This window comes from Vipera ursinii (assembly GCF_947247035.1).
Source record: "Vipera ursinii genome assembly, chromosome: 12".
NCBI classification, from domain to species: Eukaryota; Metazoa; Chordata; class Lepidosauria; order Squamata; family Viperidae; genus Vipera; species Vipera ursinii.
Window position 1 is genome coordinate 8,463,780 of NC_139525.1, and position 21,435 is coordinate 8,485,214.

Here is a 21,435-nt window from a genome sequence, read left to right on the forward strand (position 1 = left end):
TTTATTTGCCTCTGTCCTTAGTCCTGTTTTAGGAGTGCTAATTCACGTTAGAAATTTGATAGATTATCTTTCTTCCTTGGGAACTTGTATGGCGTAAATATCGCTTAAACAGCTTCTGAAGGCAAGCTGTTCCGCTGGTTAATTATTCTCACTGTTCGGAAGTTTCTCCTTAATTGCAGGTTGCTTCTCTCCTCGATTAGTTTCCAGCCGTTGCTTCTTGTGCTGCCTTGAGGTGCTTTGGAGAATAGCTTGACACCCCCCCTTCTTTGGGGCAGCCCCTCAAATACTGGAATACCACTATCATGTCGCCCCTCGTCCTTCTTTTCTCTAGACTAGCCATACCTAAATCCTCTCAATATTGGTGGAGCAGTGGGCTAATGCCTCCTTAAGTAACACCAGCTGCCTGCAATTAGTGCAGGTTCGCGTCCCACCAGGCTCAAGGTTGACTCAGCCTTCCATCCTTCCGAGGTAGGTAAAATGAGGACCCAGATTGTTGGGGGCAATTAAGCTGACTTTGTAATAATGCCGCTTGGGGTGTGTGTGAAAGCCCTAATAAGCAGGCATATACATAGAATGAAGGCTACTGCTAAGCTTGTAAGCCGCCCTGAGTCTTCGGAGAAGGGCGGGATATAAATGGAATAAAAATAAAAATAAATAAAAATACAAGTGAATACAACCTAGCTCTTTCTTCCGAGATCATAGTATTAGGCTGACCTACGTGACTGAAAAAAAAAAACATTAAGCAAGGTTTCTTTTGTTTGTTTTTATGCCTTCAAGTCGATGCTGATGCCTGGCAACTGACCGGACAAGTGCCTGCAGTTTTCAGAACAAGTTGCTTCAAAAGCAGTCGCCATTGCCTCCTTCCTATGGCGGAAAGAACGTGACTGGCCCAACGTCACCCAGTTGGCTTTATGCCCGAGTGGGATTTGACCTCCCCATTTCCTGGTTTCTAGCCTCGTGCCTTAACCACCACATCAAACTGGCTGTCTAAGTGAGGTTAGGTGTGTTTAATATGCGGATGAAAGAAAAGTGAAACCAGGAGAAATACATCAGCCAAGAAAGTCGGAAAGGCATTAATCCTCAAACCAACCTCAATGTTACAGTGCCTGCAGTGGACAAAATGAGACAGAAGTCTTGTCAAAGTTCCCTAGGAGAACATATTGAAGCAATTAGTCCATTTTCTGGGTTATTCATTGAAGCAGAAACTGGATTTGCACAACACATTAAACAAATTGCCATCATCCTTTGTTCAAACTAAGTTGTAAGACAAGGGCAGGCAGAACCTGGGGGGGGGGCAGAGTCAAGAGAAGAATCAGCCTAGAGTTGTTACGTTCCTACAAGCAGCCTGAGACCAACCCCTCTTGAATTCTGCTAACGTGTTGTTGTTGTTAGCTGCAAAGTCATGTCCGACCCATCGCAACCGTATGGACAACCTTTCTCCAGGCCTTCCTGTCCTCTACCATCTTCTGGAGTCCATTTAAGCTCACACCTACTGCTTCAGTGACTCCATCCAGCCACCTCATTCTCTGTCGTCCCCTTCTTCTCTTGCCCTCAATCTTTCCCAGCATTAGGCTCTTCGCCAGTGAGTCCTTCCTTCTCATTAGGTGGCCAAAGTATTTGAGTTTTAGCTTCAGGATCTGGCCTTCTAAAGAGCAGTCAGGGTTGATCTCCTCTAGGACTGACTGGTTTGATCACCTTGCAGTCCAAGGGACTCGCAGGAGTCTTCTCCAGCACCACAGTTCAAAGGCCTCAATTCTTTGGCGCTCAGCCTTTCTTATGGTCCAACTTTCACTGCCATACATTGCAATCTGCTAACTTATCCAATACCAAATTAGAGCTGGCTAGATTCTTGTATATAGGCATGAGCAATAAATCATCTTAACTGGAATATGATGTGCAGTCTCAATTCTTCACGCCTGACATAATCAAGGTTAATATGAGCAAATGCGGAATCTGAGGGTTGTTCTTTGCCCAAAATGGCTAAAAGAGAAATTGTGTATTTAAAAAAAACAAAACCAGAGGGGATAGCTTCCCCTTGGGTTTTAAGATCTCTCATTCCAGAGCCTTGATCTGCAAGTCTGGCTCAAGCTGGATCACCCACAGCTTTGATCCACGTTTGTCACAGAGATATCAGCTTCCCTTTCAGACTAGGCTTGATTTCCTACTTTTTTTTTAAAAAAAGGGAGAGTGGAAGAAACAATTTCCATCCAAGTACAGGAGAATAAATGGGAAAATGCAGAAGGCATTTGAGTTTTTTGCATTAGCTGGAGTACTTAAATCTGCAAGGCTTAAAAAGGGGGGATGTTTAGGTATTTTCATTCCTTGTCTAGAAGAAAATATTGGAAGTGTTTGCAGCCAAAGAACAGGTAGTCCTCGACTTACAACAATTCATTTAGTGACCAAAGTTACAATGGCACTGAAAAAGTGACTTGTGACCATTTTTCACACTTATGACTGTTGCAGCATTCCTACAGTCACGTGATTTACATTCGGATGCTTGACAACTGACTCACATTTACGACAGTTGAGATGTCCCAGAGTCATGTGATCCCGTTTTTGCCACCTTCTGACAAGCAAGGTCAAATTTGTAAAATGGGGCAACTTAGCAACATAAATTCTGGGCTCCGTTGTGGCCATAAGTTGATGCTCTGTGGATGTCCAGTAGAGATTTAGCTTCCCCATAGCTAAATCAAAGCTTAAAAGTGTATCTGTATTAGAGCTGAAACATAATTTAATCCAATCAATTAAAGGGTTTTTCTCCAGAATGTTTTAAATCTGTATTTCACATTTTATTAAAGGTTTATTTCACTACAGATATTTCATAGTATTTTGAAAGTTGATACGTAGTTGTATTTCACGGTTTACAAAAGGTGACGGTGCATGCAGTACTATAGTTTGCAATATCTGACTCTATTATAGATGGTATGGAATAATATTTTGGCACCCAACAGCATTCAGTAATCAGAATTACAGCATTTGATAGGCAATACACAACATCGCAAAGGCAAACTCACGTCTACCCAACACGCTATAGATTTAAAATGCAAGTTTCGGTTTTGAATTCCCTTTTTTTGTTCTGCTTCACAGTTGACCTTCCTTGATATCACATCATATTACCAATTCTGCCATCCGGTGGGAGGTGTTTTGTCTGCTACTAAGCTTCTTTCCAGGATATAATCGGATTCTATCCAAAGCCACCCTGAGCTGAGAGTCTATATTTAAAAGCATAACCTAAGAAGTTTAAAATACTTTATGTTAACAGGTGGACCTGATTACTTGTATCTTTTACTGTTCCAACTGTATTGCAAGACTGTATGTTCCAGCAAGCTAAAAAAAGTTCTCCTAAGTTATTTTATAACTTATGAGAACCTAGTATGAGATGGTAGTACCCGATTGCATTGAGTGGTGTATATGGTACAAAGAAGGCGGAACGCTCACACACATTTAGCTGGAAAGTACTTTATTTCAACAGTAAGTGTTTCATGGCCACCGATTATGATTAATCTTCCTTGGCTAGTTTAATAAGAGCTCCTCCTTTCAATGGAGGTTTTGCTTTTTGCAGAGGGAGATACATCTGTAAACATTAAGATTTCCAAACACTTCAGATTCGTTGCCTTTTGTATAAGTGGCACCATATGCCTAAATAAACATCCTAACTCTTACCTGGGTATCAAAAACAGAAGGTTCGTGCATTTAAAAATAGATACTTTAATTAGGAATAGTATATTTGTGGTCTCTTCAGAACAATGTCTTGGCTAGAGCAGAACAATCTGATTTAAATCCTAAATTTGGCTGCAAATTCTAGAGGGGGCAATTTGGTGTACTTGGAGGGTGGAGGATTGAGACACGCTGGACTAGGATAATTGTAGAGGGAGCTTTCCTAAAATATGCTAGCTTTCTATATGTAGGGAAGAGTTTTGGTTCCCCCCCTCCCCCCCATAAATAGCAGGAACCAATCCATCATCTCATCTCCCATCTAAAGAGAGAGAGAGGGAAAAAAACCTTTATTGTGGAATTTTGCTTAAAATCCTTCAGAATAGCTAACTTTTGAAAAGGAATAGATGTATTTAAGACGTACTAGGCAGAACTCTCACATTTCTCCAAACATCTCTTCTACTCAAAGAAAAGGCAGCAAAAAAGGGGGGGAAATAGTCATTTCAAAGAGGTAGTTCATGACAATGTTTTAATTGCTGCACTTGTCTACTTTCTAAATCCCTAGATGCATTCTGCTTCATTTAAGGGGAAAAGAGGGAAAGGGAGAGAGAAGAGAAGAGAAGAGAAGAGAAGAGAAGAGAAGAGAAGAGAAGAGAAGAGAAGAGAAGAGAAGAGAAGAGGAAGAGGAAGAGGAAGAGAAAACATATGGGAGGTTCCTGGCCACAATGGCTACCCTTCAGGAAATTACGCATTAAAAAGAAATGGAGAATTAGGGAAAATAAATTGTGCCTCTAGTCTTAAGATTGCCTGGTCCCAAAACCTGATCTGGACGCCTGGTTTAATCACAGGGGAAGGCAGTCAAAAAGGCAATGGTGGAATCTCTCTTTGAGGTAGGTGATCATTCCTGGCTGGGTTCAGCTGTCCTCTGAAAGCCAACTTGGCTTGGCTCGGCTAGTATCTGCTACATTGGCTTGTGCTGCCTTGCTGAAAGACAGACTCCTGCTCAACATGACGTGGACGAAGGCAGAGTGTCTGAATGTTCCCCTGAAGCTGGGTTTATTTCAGGCTAGAGTTGATCTCAGGAGCGAAAGAATGCCTTGGTTTCAGCAAAGACAATACAAACGCAATAGAGGATTTAAAGAACGTAGAAATTCAAACCAGGCTACTTAAAAGCCAGCCCAGAATGGACTATTTTTGTTTTTAAAGACACCCCTTTTTTCTTCCTATTTGCAGAGGAGAATAGGCAAAAAAAAGTACAAAGATTGATGGGGTCTAAGGCGGGGTAGAGAACCTTGGCTCTTTTATGACTTGTGGACTTCAACTCCCAGAATTCCTGAGGCAACATGGCTGGTGCAGGTATTCTGGGTGTTGAAGTCCACAAGGTTCCCTACCCCTGGTCTAAGATACCAAGAGGAATCTCCTTGTCAATCAAAGGTGGTCTTCCCTAACCTTTCCATATTGGCTGTTGATGGAAAGAGCCACCAAGCATAATATTTGGGGGTTGGAAAAGGCTAACCCCAAAATATGCCTGTCACTATACAAGTGAGAACATCCAAAGTATCCATAGAGGCCATCTTGATGTAGCATAAAAGGGTAGTTGAATTACACTGTGTTGCCTCTATTTATGGGCCTAGCATCAATATGAAACCTCCTCTAGTTATTATGGGATTGAAGGCTTTGGACCTGCTTTTCCAGACACCAACCAGCCTTAGGTAGTCATAGGATCATAGCTCAGAATGCTTTTTTTCTTCTTGAATTATTACTGCTGAAGGTCTTGTTCACCCTGCTCATTGGGACAGAAATAACCATGAAGAGGAAGGACGGTCACAAGTCAGCTTTCTACGCAAGAATACCAAAATCCCACACAGAGTGGTCCTTTAACTCAGAGTCTGGCCTATCTGTAGGCTCAGGGATCTCCAAACCTGGCAACTTCTTAAGACTTGCAGACTTCAACTCCCAGAATTCCTCAGCCAGCCATGCTGCTGAGGAATTTTGGGAGTTGAAGTCCCCAGGTCTTAAAGTTGCCAAGTTTGAGACACCCCCTTGTCTTAGCTCAATAGAGGAGAGGTACAAGGAGAAATCAGTTCATGCAAGGAAATTGTCGGGGTCAAATATGTAACTCAACATATCAACCCATACTCCCTCCAAGCATTTGAAGACCCACCTGTTGGACAAGCTCGTGTTCAAGAACATCCTTGCACTACATAGCATGGGAAGTGTTTGGGAGGCCAAGAGGCTTGGCGAAATTGAGTTTGTGGCCCTGAGCGTTTTAACATAATGGATTTTTTTTAAAAAAATCACTCCAAGTATTTTTTTGCATGGGGTCCAGCCACGTGGTTGGGAAATGCTCACCTCCCCAAGTGACAGCCCAAACTATGACGAGCTGATCACCTCCTCGAACCACAACCTGGATGTGGAATGGTCCAGCTTCCCATCACAAGCTCAACCAGTTCAATCCCAGCCCTTTCTCCCTTGAAGGGATGCCACCAATGTGGCAGTCAGCCACTAGCTTTGTCCTTCCAGGGCAATTGGAAAGGTCAATCTACTGCAGCATCCCTGAATATCTGGATGCAAGTAATCCAAAGCTCATCTTCCACCAATGGGGCTCCTTGGAGACTCATCATCCTGAACTTTCAGCCTGAGCGTGGATCACCTGGCCACGAATGGAACCGTAGAAACCCAAACAAATTCTGAGACCAAGTTGCTATGAACTGCAACATCTTCTCCAGCACTTCAAATTACAACAGTAAAGTCTTCGCAAGTTTTCAAATAAATAAAAGCAAAGGCTGGGAAAGTGACTCTGAAGTTTTACCCAACTTTGCAGTATCACACAGATATAAGACAGTCTCCATTGGCCACTCTTCTGCAAAGCCTCTTCTTGGAACAGTCCTCCCTTTGAGCCAACTAAGGGTCCTTCAGTTCCATTTCTGAAAGTGAGCACAGCCAGGGGAGTCCTGATGCCAAACTGCCGGCACCTAGAAGAGCAAGACCATCGTTCATTGATGGTTTTGTCCCATCAACTAGAGTTCCTCTTTCATACTGTGCGACAAGTCTTCTTCTGCTGTCCCTGATGCTGATTGTCCTAGTCCCGCACCCACAACAGTAAAGAGTATCCTTACAGCCCACTATCATAAAGTCCAGCGGATGCTCTAGAAGGCCTCACCACCACGATCACCTGCATCCTTGCTTATAAATTATAGCATAGCACCGTGAAATTAAGGCTTATCCCGGTGGGGTAAACAGGTACCATTGAGGAAATGTAACAGGACGGGATTCATAACCAACCCGTCAGCACTCTGTGGATCATCATACTATGCTGTGCCTCACACCAGGTTCATGAGGTGCTTCCAAATCGGCAGAGATGGCAACTTCTTCCTTCTGGCAACAGACACAGTGCAAGAAGTCAGTGACGTTGTGCGTGAAGAGGCGACGACAGGGATGCAAGTACTGCATGAAAAAAAGCATGAAGACAACGGCCAGGCAGTACGCCACAAGCAGCTGCAGCACCAGCATGGGAGTGCAGAGGTACTCGTAGATCTGCTTGTCGAAGAAGTACCAAACCAGGAGCAGCAGACTGTTCTCCAGTCCCCGGAACACATAGAATAAAGCTAAACAGCCCCAGTTTTGGGACCTGACGATGAGGTCTCTCCTGGACAACCTGAGCTGGACAGCTGACCAACAGAAGACATTGATGCCACCGTACAGCAAAGTGATACTGACCAGGACAGTCAAAGTGCCCACCCGGCTGAAGTTCTTCTCCACGTTCTCGGGGAATTTGGCCCCGCTCCTCCAAAACTCAACCCACGGCAAGAAGAAGAACACCAAAAAGTTGGCCGCCCCCACCGCCAAGCCGTAATATTTGAAGACGGTCCCAAAGAGAACCAAGATGGTGATGCGAGTCGAGATCTCCAAACCCCTCCACAGGAGGATACAGATGAAGGCCAGTGGGTGGAGGTGGATCTTGTAGTCATCGTACTTGATCTGGATGGCCAAGGTGTTGCAGACCAACGCTCCGTAAGTGACCGAGAGTAAGCACATGCTCATCAGGACAGCTACAAAGGAAGGGAAAACGAAAGGGTGAGGCCGAGAAAAGCCACCATGGATCGGCCAACTTGTAAAAACACAGAGGGGTTGTGAACCACCGCAGTTGTTAAGCTGGCAACCCAGTTAGCAAACAAATCTGGCTTCTCCACTGACTTTGCTTATCAGGTGGTCGCAAAAGGGGATCACATGACCCAGGGACACTGCAACCGTCATAAGCACACGCCAGTTGCCGAGCATCCAAATTTGTGACCGTGGGAATGCTACAACGGTCAAAAGTCTTTTTTTCCCAGTGCCATTGTAATTTCGAACGGTCACTAAACAAATGGCTGTATGTCGAGGACTATCTAGGTAGAAGTCCCAGGCTCAAACACATGCTGGAGCTGAGGATATCAATCTCCTTCTGGAAAGTTGTCTGCAACAGGGCGGGGGGGGGAGGGGGATGAGATTTGCTGCCCCAGGGTGGTGCCTCCTCTCTTTTTTCCAGAATCTATATTGAAAGTTCACAAGGAGTTAGAGGATGAACCAGGTGCTGAGCTAAGCTAAAAGAAACCAGAGAGACTGGTTAGCCAAGAGGAGTGCCCTACTAACAATCCAAAATACTCTTTCACCTTAATCTACACCACGTTTTGTAGGAGTGGATTCTGCATGAACGTGAAATGTTGTGGATTTTTGGCTAGTTCCATTTCTTTGACCGGAACGTAGCAAAGCCAAGCTTGGGCAGTTTGGATATGAAAGTCTGAGAGGTTTTAAACAGTGCTTTATTTTGTAAAATAAAATAAAAAAGGTGCCGGAACTCACACATGTCATACAACCCGCCTTGCCTACCCTACAAGGTTCCATCCAAAAAATGTGCCGGAACTCCGTTCTGGGCGTTCTATGACAAAAAAAAGCCCTGGGTTTTAACTTCCATTTCCTTCATCCAATTAAATAATTCCCTGTTGGGTTATATCTGCTTAGGAGGGGTAGAGAACCCTTGTAGGTAAATATGGAGGACATACAGAAAGAGGAAACAGCACATTTTGTCACTGGCTCCTGGCAAAGGCTAATACGGAACTGACTTTCAAAAATTCCCAAGCCACCCACACAAACGTAGATCCAATGTCTATTAACAGAGTCTCAAACATTACTTGCAAAAACTTGTTTTACATTTACAAGGACTCGTGATACTCTTACATGAATGCAAGTTAAAACCACCCAGGATAAACGCTCTGCAAACACAAAAATTTCTCTTGGCTTTCAACTCTTGGTCAGGGGATATGAAAGTCACGTATGCCTCCTACGTGAGGAAATTTCACATGGAACGCCTACATCCTTCTTTGAGACCTTTAGACAGGGATACTATTATTGCAGAGCTTTTTCTACACCTTATTAAAAGGCCCACACCTTAGTGAGTTTAGGCTACTAGACTCCTGATTTTCATCACACACCATTGGAATCCCCAGATGATTGAGCTAAATTAGTCGTGTGAATGCTGAGCCCAGTTTTTTTTTAAAAAAAAGATTTGTATGTGCTCATTTTACTACTAAACTTCGACCTGAGTTTTACATTGATAGTTTTAGTTATACAAGTAGGCCTTGACTTATGGCCACAATTGAGCCTAAAATTTTGGTTGCTACGGGAGAAATTTGTTAACTGAGTTGCGTCCCATTTTACGACTTTTCTCGCCACGTTTGTTAAGCGAATCACTGCAGTTATTAAGTTAGTAGGTTAAGCAAATCTGGTTTCCCCATTGACGTTGCTTGTCAGAAAGTCACAGAAGGGAATCACATGATTCTGGGACACTGCAACCGTCATAAATGTGAGTCAGTTGCCAACGGTCTGAATTTGGATCGTGTAGCCATGGGAATGCTGCAACGGTCATAAGTGTGAAAAAATAAGTCCCTTTTTCAGTGTCGTCGTAACTTTGAACAGTTAATAAGTGGACTGTTCTAAGTCAAGGACTATGGTTCTGTCTAAAACTTCAAGAAAGCATCCATCCATTCATTCAGGAGGAGGAAAGGAAGAGAAATTCCTGGAAGGGGATTAAACTTGACATCATGCACATCTGGAAAACATCAGGATGAGATAGGCTGCTCAAAGCACCGACTCACCCTGGACAGGGCAATGGGTGTGTTATCTATCTGCATGTTTCCATGCTGACATCCCTCGCGGAAGGCAGATGGCAAAATGCCTCCGAGCTTGGCAATTAAAATACCTGCGGTTGATTTTATAAATACTAATTATTGGAACCACACCTTTGGGAATCGCGCAGAAAGAAGCTATTAAACCAGGACGGCAGAAAGCCACACCTACTGAACTCATACACCTAAGCAGAGACCCAGGTTCCAGACACTCCGTTGACAAGAATTCACCAACCAGACTGTTATGGATGACCTAATTTGCTTTTTCTGGGCCTTTTAGACAAGTCTTTTAGTTTCCAGCCATGAGGCGCTGCAGCTTTTCTAACCTTAAACACTGGCTCTACCGTCTAGTCTTAAAAAGGATTGTAGAATCTTCTGGAAGAGTCTACACTGATCCCCTGAGATTTTCGGCAACTGGGCCAAGGTTCTGGCAGAAAGTCTCCTTTGCAAGAACTTAAAAGCATCGCTGGCAACGTGTTTCGACGCTAAAGAAACCTTTTGCAAAAGGAATGATGCAGACGCTCAATTTAATTGGTCAATTATTACATCCGGGATGGCAATAGTTGCAGGACCACACTTTGGGTTTTTGGAAGCAGTAAGGTGCAAATGGCAAGGCCATATCGGGGGGGGGGGCAGGGTTACAGCAGGAAGTTGGAGGGGGTGGGTCATTTTTGTATTAAGAATAGAATTTTATTGAATATTATCACATCCAGGGTGGTACAATAGCCACACAGGATTGGCAGACGGGAAATCCTCAGAAGACTGCGTGCATCCTAGCTGAACGTTTCCCCTCTCTGCATTAGACCAAACAGTTTGCATAGACACACATTACTGTAGTGTTGCTGGACAAGATTTCACATCATCAGACATGCTGGCAGAGATGCCCAGAATTTGGCGTCTTCTCAGATCTGATAAGCTGTCCTTGATGATCTGAATATCTCTCAGTCCCCACAAAGTACACCTAGCTATTTATTTTAATTTATTTATTGACTGGATTTATATATGCCAGGCCAACCCGGCTTAAAATTCCCTTCTTACAGAAATAAAGCCTGGAATATATATTTTTTTTAAAAAAAGGAATACAGTTCACAGAACTACACAATAAGAGTAACGAAATATTACTACAAAACAAACACAGGAATAAAAAAAAAACATTTAGGCCGATCCCAGGGTGTGGTTGCTAACTAGATCCCCTCTTGGGGCTTTGTTAAAAAGTCAGGTTTTAACACTTCCCCCAAAAGTGAGATGTTGGGGGGGGGGAGGCTTGTTTAATCTTGAGTAGCAAAACTGTAGCAAGAAACAGAATTGCAAAAAAAAGGGAAAAAAAGAGCCTTGGGCCCTACAGAGGAGAACCAAAGGGAAGGGGCATGCAGTTAGCCTTTCTTGTCTGATCTGAGTAGCCTGAAGCTACCAGACGTGGCTGGTCCAAAGATGAGATGCCCTAACTTTCATCTCCTGATTGGAGTCCTTGAAGTTCAAGAACTTCAATCCTGAAGTTGAAGGGTTTGTTTTTTTTTTGCTGCCTACTTCTGAGTCTTTTTTCCAGCACTTCGTGTAACATTGTCAACGCCAATAGAGAATATAACATGATGGCCGTGGCTCTCTGTGTGATTTCACCGTTTAGAGGGGGGGGGAGATAATTTTCATCTGTTCCCAGCACAAACTGGTTAAGAAATTATACAGGGGAATTTCAACAGACCAAAAGGGATCCTGAAGAACCTCAAAGCCACATGGCAGAACGGGCACAGGTTAGGCAATGCGAATCTCTTCTCATAGGATGCGCAAAACGTATCCTGAGAATGGAGCCGCTCCCTTGTCACCACAATTTTATCTTTCGTCAAACCACAATTTTATAGTTGATTGCTAGCTCCTGAAGCCCGGTGCCTATCTAAACTAAATACTGACACTCAGACTTGACTTATTTTTGCACTCCACTTCCTATCCTAGTAAATAAAAGCAGAACGGATCAAACAAGTTAAATTCCTTTGCTTGTTTACCAAACTAAACCTGATAGTTGCCTGAATTCACAACTACTGTAAACAAATCCTGGCCTAACATTGAGTTCCAAAGCAACCAGAGAGAAAGAGGCGAGGATCTGTTCAAGATGATCAGGTTCCCATCCCCTTTTAGCTCTCATTAGCCGAGGTGGCACAGTGGTTAGAATGCAGTACTGCAGGCTACTTCTGCTGACTGCCAGCAGTTCGATCCTCACCAGCTCAAGGTTGACTCAACCTTCCATCCTTCTGAGGTGGGTAAAATGAGGACCCAGATTGTTGGGGGCAAAAGGCTGACTCTGTAAACTGCTTAGAGAGGGCTGTAAAGCACTGTGAAGCGGCATATAAGTCTAAGGGCTATAGCTATTGCTATCAGGAGAGCAAATAAATGTTCTGGTCACAATTTAGTTACCTTCTAGTTTCCTTTCCCCTCCCATCCTTTGGCCATGTTCTGTCTTTACCTCTGCTGGGCGGGGTGTATTGCTCCATTAAAGTGACATAAAGCTGCAGCGTGAGCTGTGGGGTGGAGCCTAGGAAGGCCTGAATGACCGCCATGCGCTTGAAAGCATTGCGGTGAGTGGCCAGCCGGCGCACCAGGTGTCCCACTTCCTGCTCAATCTCAACCTCACAGTCGCGGTGAAGATGCTTCTTGCGGGTGATGGTGACGTAAGGCTCTTCCTCCCGGCCCTGGCGGTAGAACATCACTATGGACTCCAAACACCTGCACCAAAGAGAAAGGGGGAAAGAGGGGAAAAAAATTCTACTCCATGCTAGATAACCAGAGGCCCTCAACAGTTTGCAGCTACAATTCCATGGAGCTTCACTACAAACAACCTTCTCCATCCTGTTGGCTTGCAAATTTCCTGGTCTCCACCTGAGGAGGATGCTCTGGCTGACTATGAGCAAACCCCAAACAACCCTGAGACATTCACTCAACAAGGGCAACCAGCACCACTCAACACTCATTCCCAAAATGAAAACAGACCACAAAGAGCTGCCATGGAGATGTGGGGAAGGATCCAGAAAGCCTCAATTCAAGATAAGCATAAATACAAGATAGGCATTTGAGGGGCTGCCGCAAAAAAAAAAAGAGAGAGAGGGTCAATTTAATTTCCAAAGCACCAGGAAGCAAGATAAGAAAGAATGGAAGGAAACTAATCAAGGAGAGAAGCAACCTGAAATTAAGGAGAAACTTCCTAACAGCGAGGTCAATTAACCAGTGGAACGGCTCGCCTCCAGAAGTTGTGGGTGCTCCATCACTGGGTGTTTTTAAGAAAAGACTTGGACAACCACCTATCTGAAGTGCTTTAGCAGGGGGTTTGGACTAGAAGACCCTTCCAATTGTATTCTGATTGATTGACTACACTGTATCTACTGTATTTGTGGCTTATAGGAATGCAGCGCTGAAGTCTTCGCCTCTGCTAGAATCCTCCCTTGCTTTTTATTTCCTCCTGCAAAAGAAAGAAGAGAACAAATTCCATGGGCCTTGGCATCCCATTTTCTACAGCAGCTGGGCTCAGAATTTTCCCACACTCCCAAAGTGACCCACCCACATTCAGCTTCCCAGGCTAAGCATGCTTTCCACCAGTAGCCGGACATAAGAGACAAGGCTGTGCTTTCCCTTGATTGACTCAGACGGATCTTGAAATTCCTTGGATAGATTTTGCAAGCCTTATAGTTAGTTTCCTATGAGCTGTGAGGCAGCTAGGTTGGTTAGAAAGGCAGAGCGCCGAGTTGGCCAATGTCCAAATGAAACCATGACGCCATGCCTTGAGAACTGACTCAAAGGCACGTCCATGACACATTCCCGAAGGAAAAAGTCTGGCGGAACCTTTAGGAGCTGCAAACATATTAAAGCTTTCTGCTTCAGTGGACCATGCATAACTTCATTCTGATGCATCTGAAGAAGCTGGCCCGCTTTCGGAAGTAATAAATTGGTTTGTCTTTGAGAAGCCATAAGAAGAAGTTGTTGCTCTAGTAGGCTATTGCAATTACCCACTCGGGAAAACTATTTCTTGAAAGATTCATGTGAATCTACCTAGAAAAATACACGTCATGCAATCTTAAACATGAGGTTCATAAGCCATGCTGGCTTAACTGGGCTAAGTATCAATAGACTAGCCTTGCATATTGTTCGGTGCTAGATTGGCATGCCACACCATAAATCATGGTTTGGCATCCACATGAGTTAGCTCACACTGAAGAAGAGTGTTTTTTTGTATGGCTTAAGACAATGAACTGGGTTTTTTTTTAGGTTACTGGGTTGGGACGCTGAGCTTGTCGATCAGATGGTCGGCAGTTTGGCGGGTCGTGTAACAGAGTTGAGCGCCTGTTACTCATCCCAGCTTCTGCCAACCTAGCAGTTCAAAAGCACGTAAAAATGCAAGTAGAAAAATAGGGACCACTACGGTGGGAAGGTAACAGCGTTCTGTGCGCCTTTGGCGTCTAGTCGTGCCGGCCACATGACCACGGAGACGTCCTCGGACAAGCGCTGGCTCTTCGGCTTTGAAACGGAGATGAGCACCGGCTCCTAGAGTTGGAAACGACTAGCACGCACGTGCGGGGGAACCTTTTCCTTTTACTTTTTGTACCGAGAAGATCTGTAAGTTCCTCTATCTGTGCTAAACGTGCTCTGTTTCCTTCCTCTTCCTCCTCTAAGCATGTTTTCTTCCTCTCTAAAAGGGGGAAAACCTGCGACACCTTTTCCCGCAAAAGCCGCCGTCCAGGAAAGGCAATATTTTTAATTCCTAAAAAGAGCAGGAGCGTCTCCAAGTCTTTCCAAAAGCTCCACCGCTGAATTCTGCATGTGTGAGGACTAAGCATAGAACCTTTACTTTATGAAGGAGCTTAGCCTATTTCCAGCATGAGGTTTACTCACCAAAATTATTATTTATTTATTTTTTTTAGGCCGTTTCACCTTGAACCCAACCCAAGCAGAGCCGCTACCAGCATGAACTACCTTGAAGATTTTCACACACAAAAAAACCTTCTCATCGGCTTGGGAGGAAAGGGAGGTGCCGATGCAAACAGCCAACGCGGAGAAAGGTTCTTTGTTGAGCTCCTGCAACTGCAAAGAGAGCCATAGACAAGCTGGCTCTGTTCTCGTTGATGAAGGAAGGCTGGGAAGCTAAAACCAAAGAGTAGAAGAGGGCTACAGAAAGAACAAGAGAGGAGGTGGACAGTTGGACCTTGTCTCCTGGCTCCAGTCAGAGAGATGCTGGCTTGTTGGCTGACACAACAGATGCTACGAGCAAACAAAGGTTGACTCAGCCTTCCATCCTTCCGAGGTAGGTAAAATGAGGACCCAGATTGTTGGGGGCAATTAAGCTGACTTTGTAATAATGCCGCTTGGGGTGTATGTGTGAAAGCCCTAATAAGCAGGCATATACATAGAATGAAGGCTACTGCTAAGCTTGTAAGCCACCCTGAGTCTTCGGAGAAGGGCGGGATATAAATGGAATTAAAATAAAAAATAAATAAAAATAAATAAATGGTGAGGGAGTGGGAAGATCCCACCGCTGAATTTTCTGAAGGAGCCTGCAGAAGGGAAGGACAAGGACAGCCACCCGATGCAGAAGATGAAAGGATATTTGGGTGCCCTATCAAAGCATCACTCCTCAATTACAGATCATATAGACTTAACAGATCGTCATTTAGCAGCAGTGAAAAAGAGATTTTTCAACCAGCCCTTGCCCTTACCACTCTTTCAGCAGCATCCCTATAGTCTCCTGATCAAAGTTCGGGCGCTTGGCAACCAGCATGGATTCATGACGGCCTGCAGCTGCATCCCAATGTCGTATGGTTGCCATCCACAACCTTCTCAGCTGGCTTCCAACAAGCAAAGTCAACTGGGGGGGGAGGGGAGGGGGCGTTGGATTTGCTTAATAATTGCACGGTTCACTAAATAATAGCAGTGGTTATTTAAAGAACGGTGGCCAAAAAAACCAAGTTGTGAAATTAGGCGCAACCTATAATAAAACAAAATCACCTATCCAAAGTTTAATCCACTGGCTGTTAGTCAATTAATATAATCAGCCCATGTTTAATTGTAATAAGTGTAAGCCTGGTTTATACAGTGAAACCAGTTTTCTGAGTTGGTATGAACTCCCGAAACTATAAGGTCAGCACCAAGGCTGAGGTGGTTAGTTCGTATCATACAAACACAACTAGATCTGAGGTCCCCAACCTTTTGGGTCCCAGGGACCGGTTCCGTGGAGATAAGTTTTTCCGTGGACCGGAGGATGCGTGGTTTTGTGTGCTGCCTGAATCCTGCAGTGGGGCTTTGCTTGTTTGTGTGGCATGCCACGGACCGGTACCCATCTACGGACCGGGGATTGGGGACCCCTGAACTAGAATCCTTTCATGGTGTTCTTCATCTGTTCTAAAATTCAATTTGGATTATGGGAGCTGAATTCCAACCCAGCTGTGGGGTATCCCAGGGGTGAATTCACAGAATTCAGTCCTCCCATTTCCAGCATTGCTCTGTCAAACATTTCTGCAAACTAGGATACAAACATACAAATTGTTTTACGCTGGCTGGTCTTTTTGGGTCAAGGGCTGCAAGCCACATTTCCCAAACAAGCAAGGCCAGAGCAGGCAAGGGGGAGAAACTAGAACAAAATCTTGGACTCAGTTCAAGTTTTTTAAATATACACCAACTATTATTGTTCCCCATAAATTTAACCACCTCCTTTCGTCATCTCAGATATAAAACCATTCTTTAGTGTCAAAGTTTGAAGCTGGGAGGGACGCATGCAAGGTTTTCCAGGAAACTCCTCCATTTAAGGGGAAATTTTCTTTCAAATTGAGTCCTCACAGATATATCCGTGCTGTTTTTCTTGGCAATAATAAGGAAACGGTTTGCTTTGCCTTCCGTGGATTTGATTTGTTGCGATTTCATTTCACACTGCCCAGTCTAGCTTGAAGCCCCTGGAATTTCCTATCCCAGCTAAGCCTGATGCAATTGGCTGGGGGGGGGGCTGTAATTGGGACAGAAATTGCTTAAGGATAAATAGTTGAAATAGTTTGGACTAATGGATCACTAGCAGATAGCCTTGAGCTTTGTAAATAAGCTAATCAACTATTTATCACCAAGCAAACTCTTTTTTTAAAAAAAATCAAAATGCCGTACTAACATAGTTTAGATATTTGGAATATAGTTTGTTCTAATGGATGGCTAGCAGCGAGCCTTGAGCTTTGTAAAAAGCTACATTCCTTCCTTTTTATCTATCTTGAACTTACTAAGTGGAGAATTTCCTTCTTGCATACATCTGAAAACTATACGCCACCAAGCTAGCTTGATCGCTCAACAGTGAGGCCCTGGTGAAGCCGGTACAGCAGTACCTGCATTTTCTGCATCGCGCAAAAAAAGTACATCTTCCTTAACATTTTCTACAAGAGGGATGATCGAGAGCATCCTATTGCACTGCATTACTGTCTGGTTTGGAAGCATTACTGCTTCGGACAGGAAGGCAGTGCAAAGTAATGAGGATAGCAGGTAAGATATTGGTAGTTCACTTCCTTCTATCCAGGGCCTAGCACACAGGTCTGCAACCCGCGACTCTGGAGCCGCATGTGGCTCTTTCAGCCGTCTCCTGCGGCTCCCAGTCCTCTGCCATGTGCAGTCCAAAAAAAAAAGTGGGACTAAAAAAGTTCAACCAATCAATTCAAATATGCAGGGTAGGTGCATATCTCGCCTTGGCTCCACTCTTCAGTCAAACCCTGTTCTGCGCATGCGCGCATGTACGCGCATGTGCACACATTTTTTGTGGCTCCCAGTTTTTCCTTTTGTGAGGGAACCGGTTCCGAGTGGCTCTTTCACTGTTTCAGGTTGCTGACCCCTGGCATAGCATATAAGTGATCCTTATAAGCGGAAGGAAGGAAGGAAGGAAGGAAGGAAGGAAGGAAGGAAGGAAGGAAGGAAAGAAGGAAGGAAGGAAGGAAGGAAGGGAGGGAGGGAGGGAGGGAGGAAGGAAAGCTGAGTCAATCTTGAGCCCATCTGGGTCGAACTCCAGGCTGTGGGCAGAGTCAGTCTGCCATTCTGCATTCTATCCACTGTACTACCCCAAGGAGATTTAACTGGTAGTTAAATCTTGGTAGTTGAAGGTGTAAACATGGTGTGGAAAGTGGACCACAGGAAGGAGAAAGGAGAAGACTGGTGAAGAGTTGGTTGAGTGCGGCAGAAGCCTCAATTCTCTCAAAACAACATTTCAAGTGTTATGATGTCACCGAGCCAATGTTGCAATTTTGTTTTGTCAACCTGGATTTCAAGGTCAGCCTGTGAATACCTTCGGAGGGAAAAATGGAATCAACAAGCAACCACCGATCTTAAATTTTTTTTGGGGGGGGGGAAAGCAAAGAAAGTTGACCGGGGGGGGGGACCTTTTTCACATCACCAAGAAGAGAGGAGCTTAGGAGCACCCATTAAAAGGGGCAGTTCCCTCTTCAAAAGGATGCATTGAAGAGAAACATACAGCATCATCAGCTCTAGCACCTCCCAAGGGCATTTGAGCATGCTAAACATTCTGGGGAGATCACATTTCCTCCCGGTTAAAAGGGCAGAAGCTCAGCTTTCGATGCTCACCAACATTCCTCCACAGAGAACATTGGCTTCCAAGCTGGACCTGCCTCTTGGCTTCTAGCACTCTGAGAGCAAAAACCAAGCACAAAGAGCCAGAACCACACTTAGCCAAATGAGCATGGCGGGGGTCGGGGGGGGGGGGAGGAAGACACACAGCTAACCTAAGAACTAATTTTTTGGAAGGAAGCAAAGTTAAGGCACTTATGGTTGCGTTTCTCAACCTTGGCCACTTTTAAGATGTCTGGAGTTCCAATGGAAGAGAATAAATTGATTTGAATTGAATTGATTGAATTTATATACCGCCCTTTTCCCCGTAGGACTCAGGGCGGTTTACAGAGTATTGAAAAATCGTCAATACAATACAAAAGTTAAAAACAGTTAAAAATAATTAAATTTGATCCCTGAAAAATATAAAACTCCAATTAAAAACTCTTAGCCTGGGCCGGAAAGCTCAAAGAGCCAGGTCTTCAGGTCCCGGCAGAATGACCGAAGGTCGGGGGCTGTAGCTTGGGGTTGAACTGTGAGGCCCTCGGCGCTCCCTGTTTTCTTACGGACATTTTATTACCAAACTGGACTAGAAGACCTTCACGGTCCCTTCCAGCTCTATTCTATTTCTAAATCTCCACCTTGGAAACATGTTGGCCGATGCATTGCCAAAAAGCATCTGGGCCAGCCCAGAAAGTTCAGCAAGAGGGCCTTTTTTGACAGTCACAAAACAACTAACCCCTCCCAAAAGACAACCTAACTAAGCACCACTTCTCTGGTTTCTCACAAGCTGCAAAGCTTCCCAAGGTATTTGTGAGGCCACTTAAAGCCCAATGGTGGATTCTGGGTGTGCTAATTCCTGCACAGCCGGGGGAAGACAAGGCCACCTTGAACCCGGCTCGGCGCTCTGCTGGTGGAGCAAAGTTTTGGAATGGGAAGGGTGGGGGTGGGTGGGGGGGGTGGACAAAGCGCTGTCCCTCCTCACCTGATGAGGGGGCCCAGCAGCAGCAGGTGCATGAAGAGGATGAAGGGCTTATCGCTGGTCAAGTCCCGGTTGACGAAGATGAGGGTCAGCTGGACCATGACGGAGGAGGCGAGCATCAGGAGCAGAGTCAGGACCATCCAGAACTGGTCATTGGAGCGGCTGTAGGAGACAATGACCACGCAGGCCGAGGCCAGCTCCCCGCAGTACAGGAGCGTGGTGAAGATGATGCCCAGCGGCGGGTTGGTCCTGGTTACCGCCTGCGAGGCCACTCTGCGCAAAACCTTGCGGGGACGGCTTTGGCCCCTTCCACGAGGGACGTGGTCGGAGCATTCTTCCACGGAAGAGTCCGCCACCGCAACTCTCCCACGGCCCATCCCTCTCGCAGTTGCTCCAGCCCTGGGTGGGTTTTACCTTCCCCCCTCCCACACACACACACACCCCACTCAACCCGCAAAGGAGCCTCCGCCTGGGACCGGGAGAGCAGCTTCTCCCCCCCCCCACCCTTCCCACTTCTGGAACTCGCCTCCCGTGGAAATGCAGCCCGAGCTCCTCTTTTTCAGCCACTTTTATCCAGGCAGCGGATTCTCCAACGGGCGGCAGGACCTGCCGAGCGCCCCAAGAAGGTGGAGGTGCCGGCGGCCTCCGGGCTTCCCAGCGCGCCCATTTCACAGAAGGAGGAAGAGCAAGACTGAGTCGGCGGCTAGTTAAGAAGCGCCGAAGGGCAGCCGGTCTGGAAAGGCAGCAAGAAGAGGCGGCGGCCGGCGAAAGCTGCTCCAGCGGAGCGCCCGATCCAGGTAGAAGAAAGCCAGACGCGCCCCCGGGCCGGCTCCCCCGCGCGGCTCCGGCTCTGGGTGGGGAGTCCCCGGGGGCCGGGCGCGGCTCGGAAGCCGGCTCCTCGCCTCCTGCTTCTCGTCAGTCCCCGCGGCTTGGCGGACAGGACAGGCGGCTCCTCTTCGGGAGCGAGGCCCGGGGCCCGCGGGCGCCTCTTTGCCGGTCCCAGCAGGGCGCAAGCGGCGGCGGGGCTGAGCAGCTGCGGCGAGCGGAGCCCGGACGGCCACGCAATCCTCCCTCGGCTCGTTCGCTTGATCCGGACGGAGCCGGGAAAACAGGTGTGTCTGCCCCGGCTCTGGGCGGCGGCCCCGGGTCCTAGCGCACGCCCTGCTGAGCGCCAGCCTCCCTGCCTCCAGGCGCGCGGTTGCCCGCTCGTCGGGATTTGCCAAGCGAGCAAGAGGGAACCCGGGTTCGGATAGGCTGGGCGCGGGCTGAGGATCAGTTTCGCCGGTTGGACTGCCGACTGCTTCGCCACGCTTGCAGACGGGTGGGCGTAAGCCAACCTCTGCTGAAAAGGGAGAGAGCCGACGTAAGCCAGGGGTTGCAGAAGGGGATGTCAAAGTCCTTTCCCCTCCCCACCCCAGATTAAAAAAAAAATCCCTCTGCTGTTAATTAGCATAATTAGACAGAGGGTCATTGTCCAGGTTAAGCACCCTTTAGACTGGGGTGATGCTTGGGCCTTGCGTTTAAGTGAAGATGTATATATACATATACATATACATATACATATACATATACATATACATATACATATTTTAATATTAATTTAATTTTAATTTTGATGCGTTTTAATTAATTTATATTTAGAATTTTTAATTAATTTTTTTAAATTCTCTAATTTTAATTTATTGCACAGATGTTCTCAATTTTATTTTTATCTTGATTTCTGTACTTATTATATGTTTTTGTTGTTAGCCGCCCTGAGTCCTTCGGGAGATAGGGCGGGATATAAATCCCATCAATAAATAAATAAATAAATATACATATACATATATATATATATACATATACATATACATATGTATATATATAGGCCCCAAACATGGGACAAATCTTTATTTCCTGTTTCAGCCTAACCGAAGGCCATCGACAGGCAGTAGTCACACCAGTGACAGCTCATATTTGTGTAAATTTTTGGATTGCTAACATACACACACACACACACATATACTGCTCAAAAAAATAAAGGGAACACAAAATAAGACATCCTACTATTAAATACAGTACATTGTGTTGTTTAAG

General features: G+C 45.6%; 1 protein-coding gene across 1 annotated transcript; it reads right to left on the reverse strand.

Annotated features, from left to right (window-relative positions):
* Positions 1-2,789: 2,789 nt before the first annotated feature.
* XKRX (XK related X-linked) lies at positions 2,790-19,749 on the reverse strand. Its single transcript, XM_083371819.1, has 3 exons — positions 19,363-19,749; positions 12,274-12,533; positions 2,790-7,706 (listed from the first exon to the last, which is right to left on the reverse strand). Exons 1-3 carry the CDS (start codon positions 19,734-19,736, stop codon positions 6,961-6,963), a joined length of 1,380 nt encoding a protein of 459 aa, XP_083227945.1. The 5' UTR covers positions 19,737-19,749; the 3' UTR covers positions 2,790-6,960.
* Positions 19,750-21,435: the final 1,686 nt, after the last annotated feature.

Excerpts from the sequence above, each read along its gene's own strand:
- XKRX (XM_083371819.1), bottom strand. The coding sequence starts at position 19,736 with ATGGGCCGTGGGAGAGTTGCGGTGGCGGACTCTTCCGTGGAAGAATGC. Across the intron at positions 12,534-19,362 it reads CTGCTGGGCCCCCTCATCAG|GTGTTTGGAGTCCATAGTGA; the intron begins GTGAGGAGGGAC and ends TCTTTGGTGCAG. Across the intron at positions 7,707-12,273 it reads ATACACCCCGCCCAGCAGAG|CTGTCCTGATGAGCATGTGC; the intron begins GTAAAGACAGAA and ends CTTCCTTTGTAG.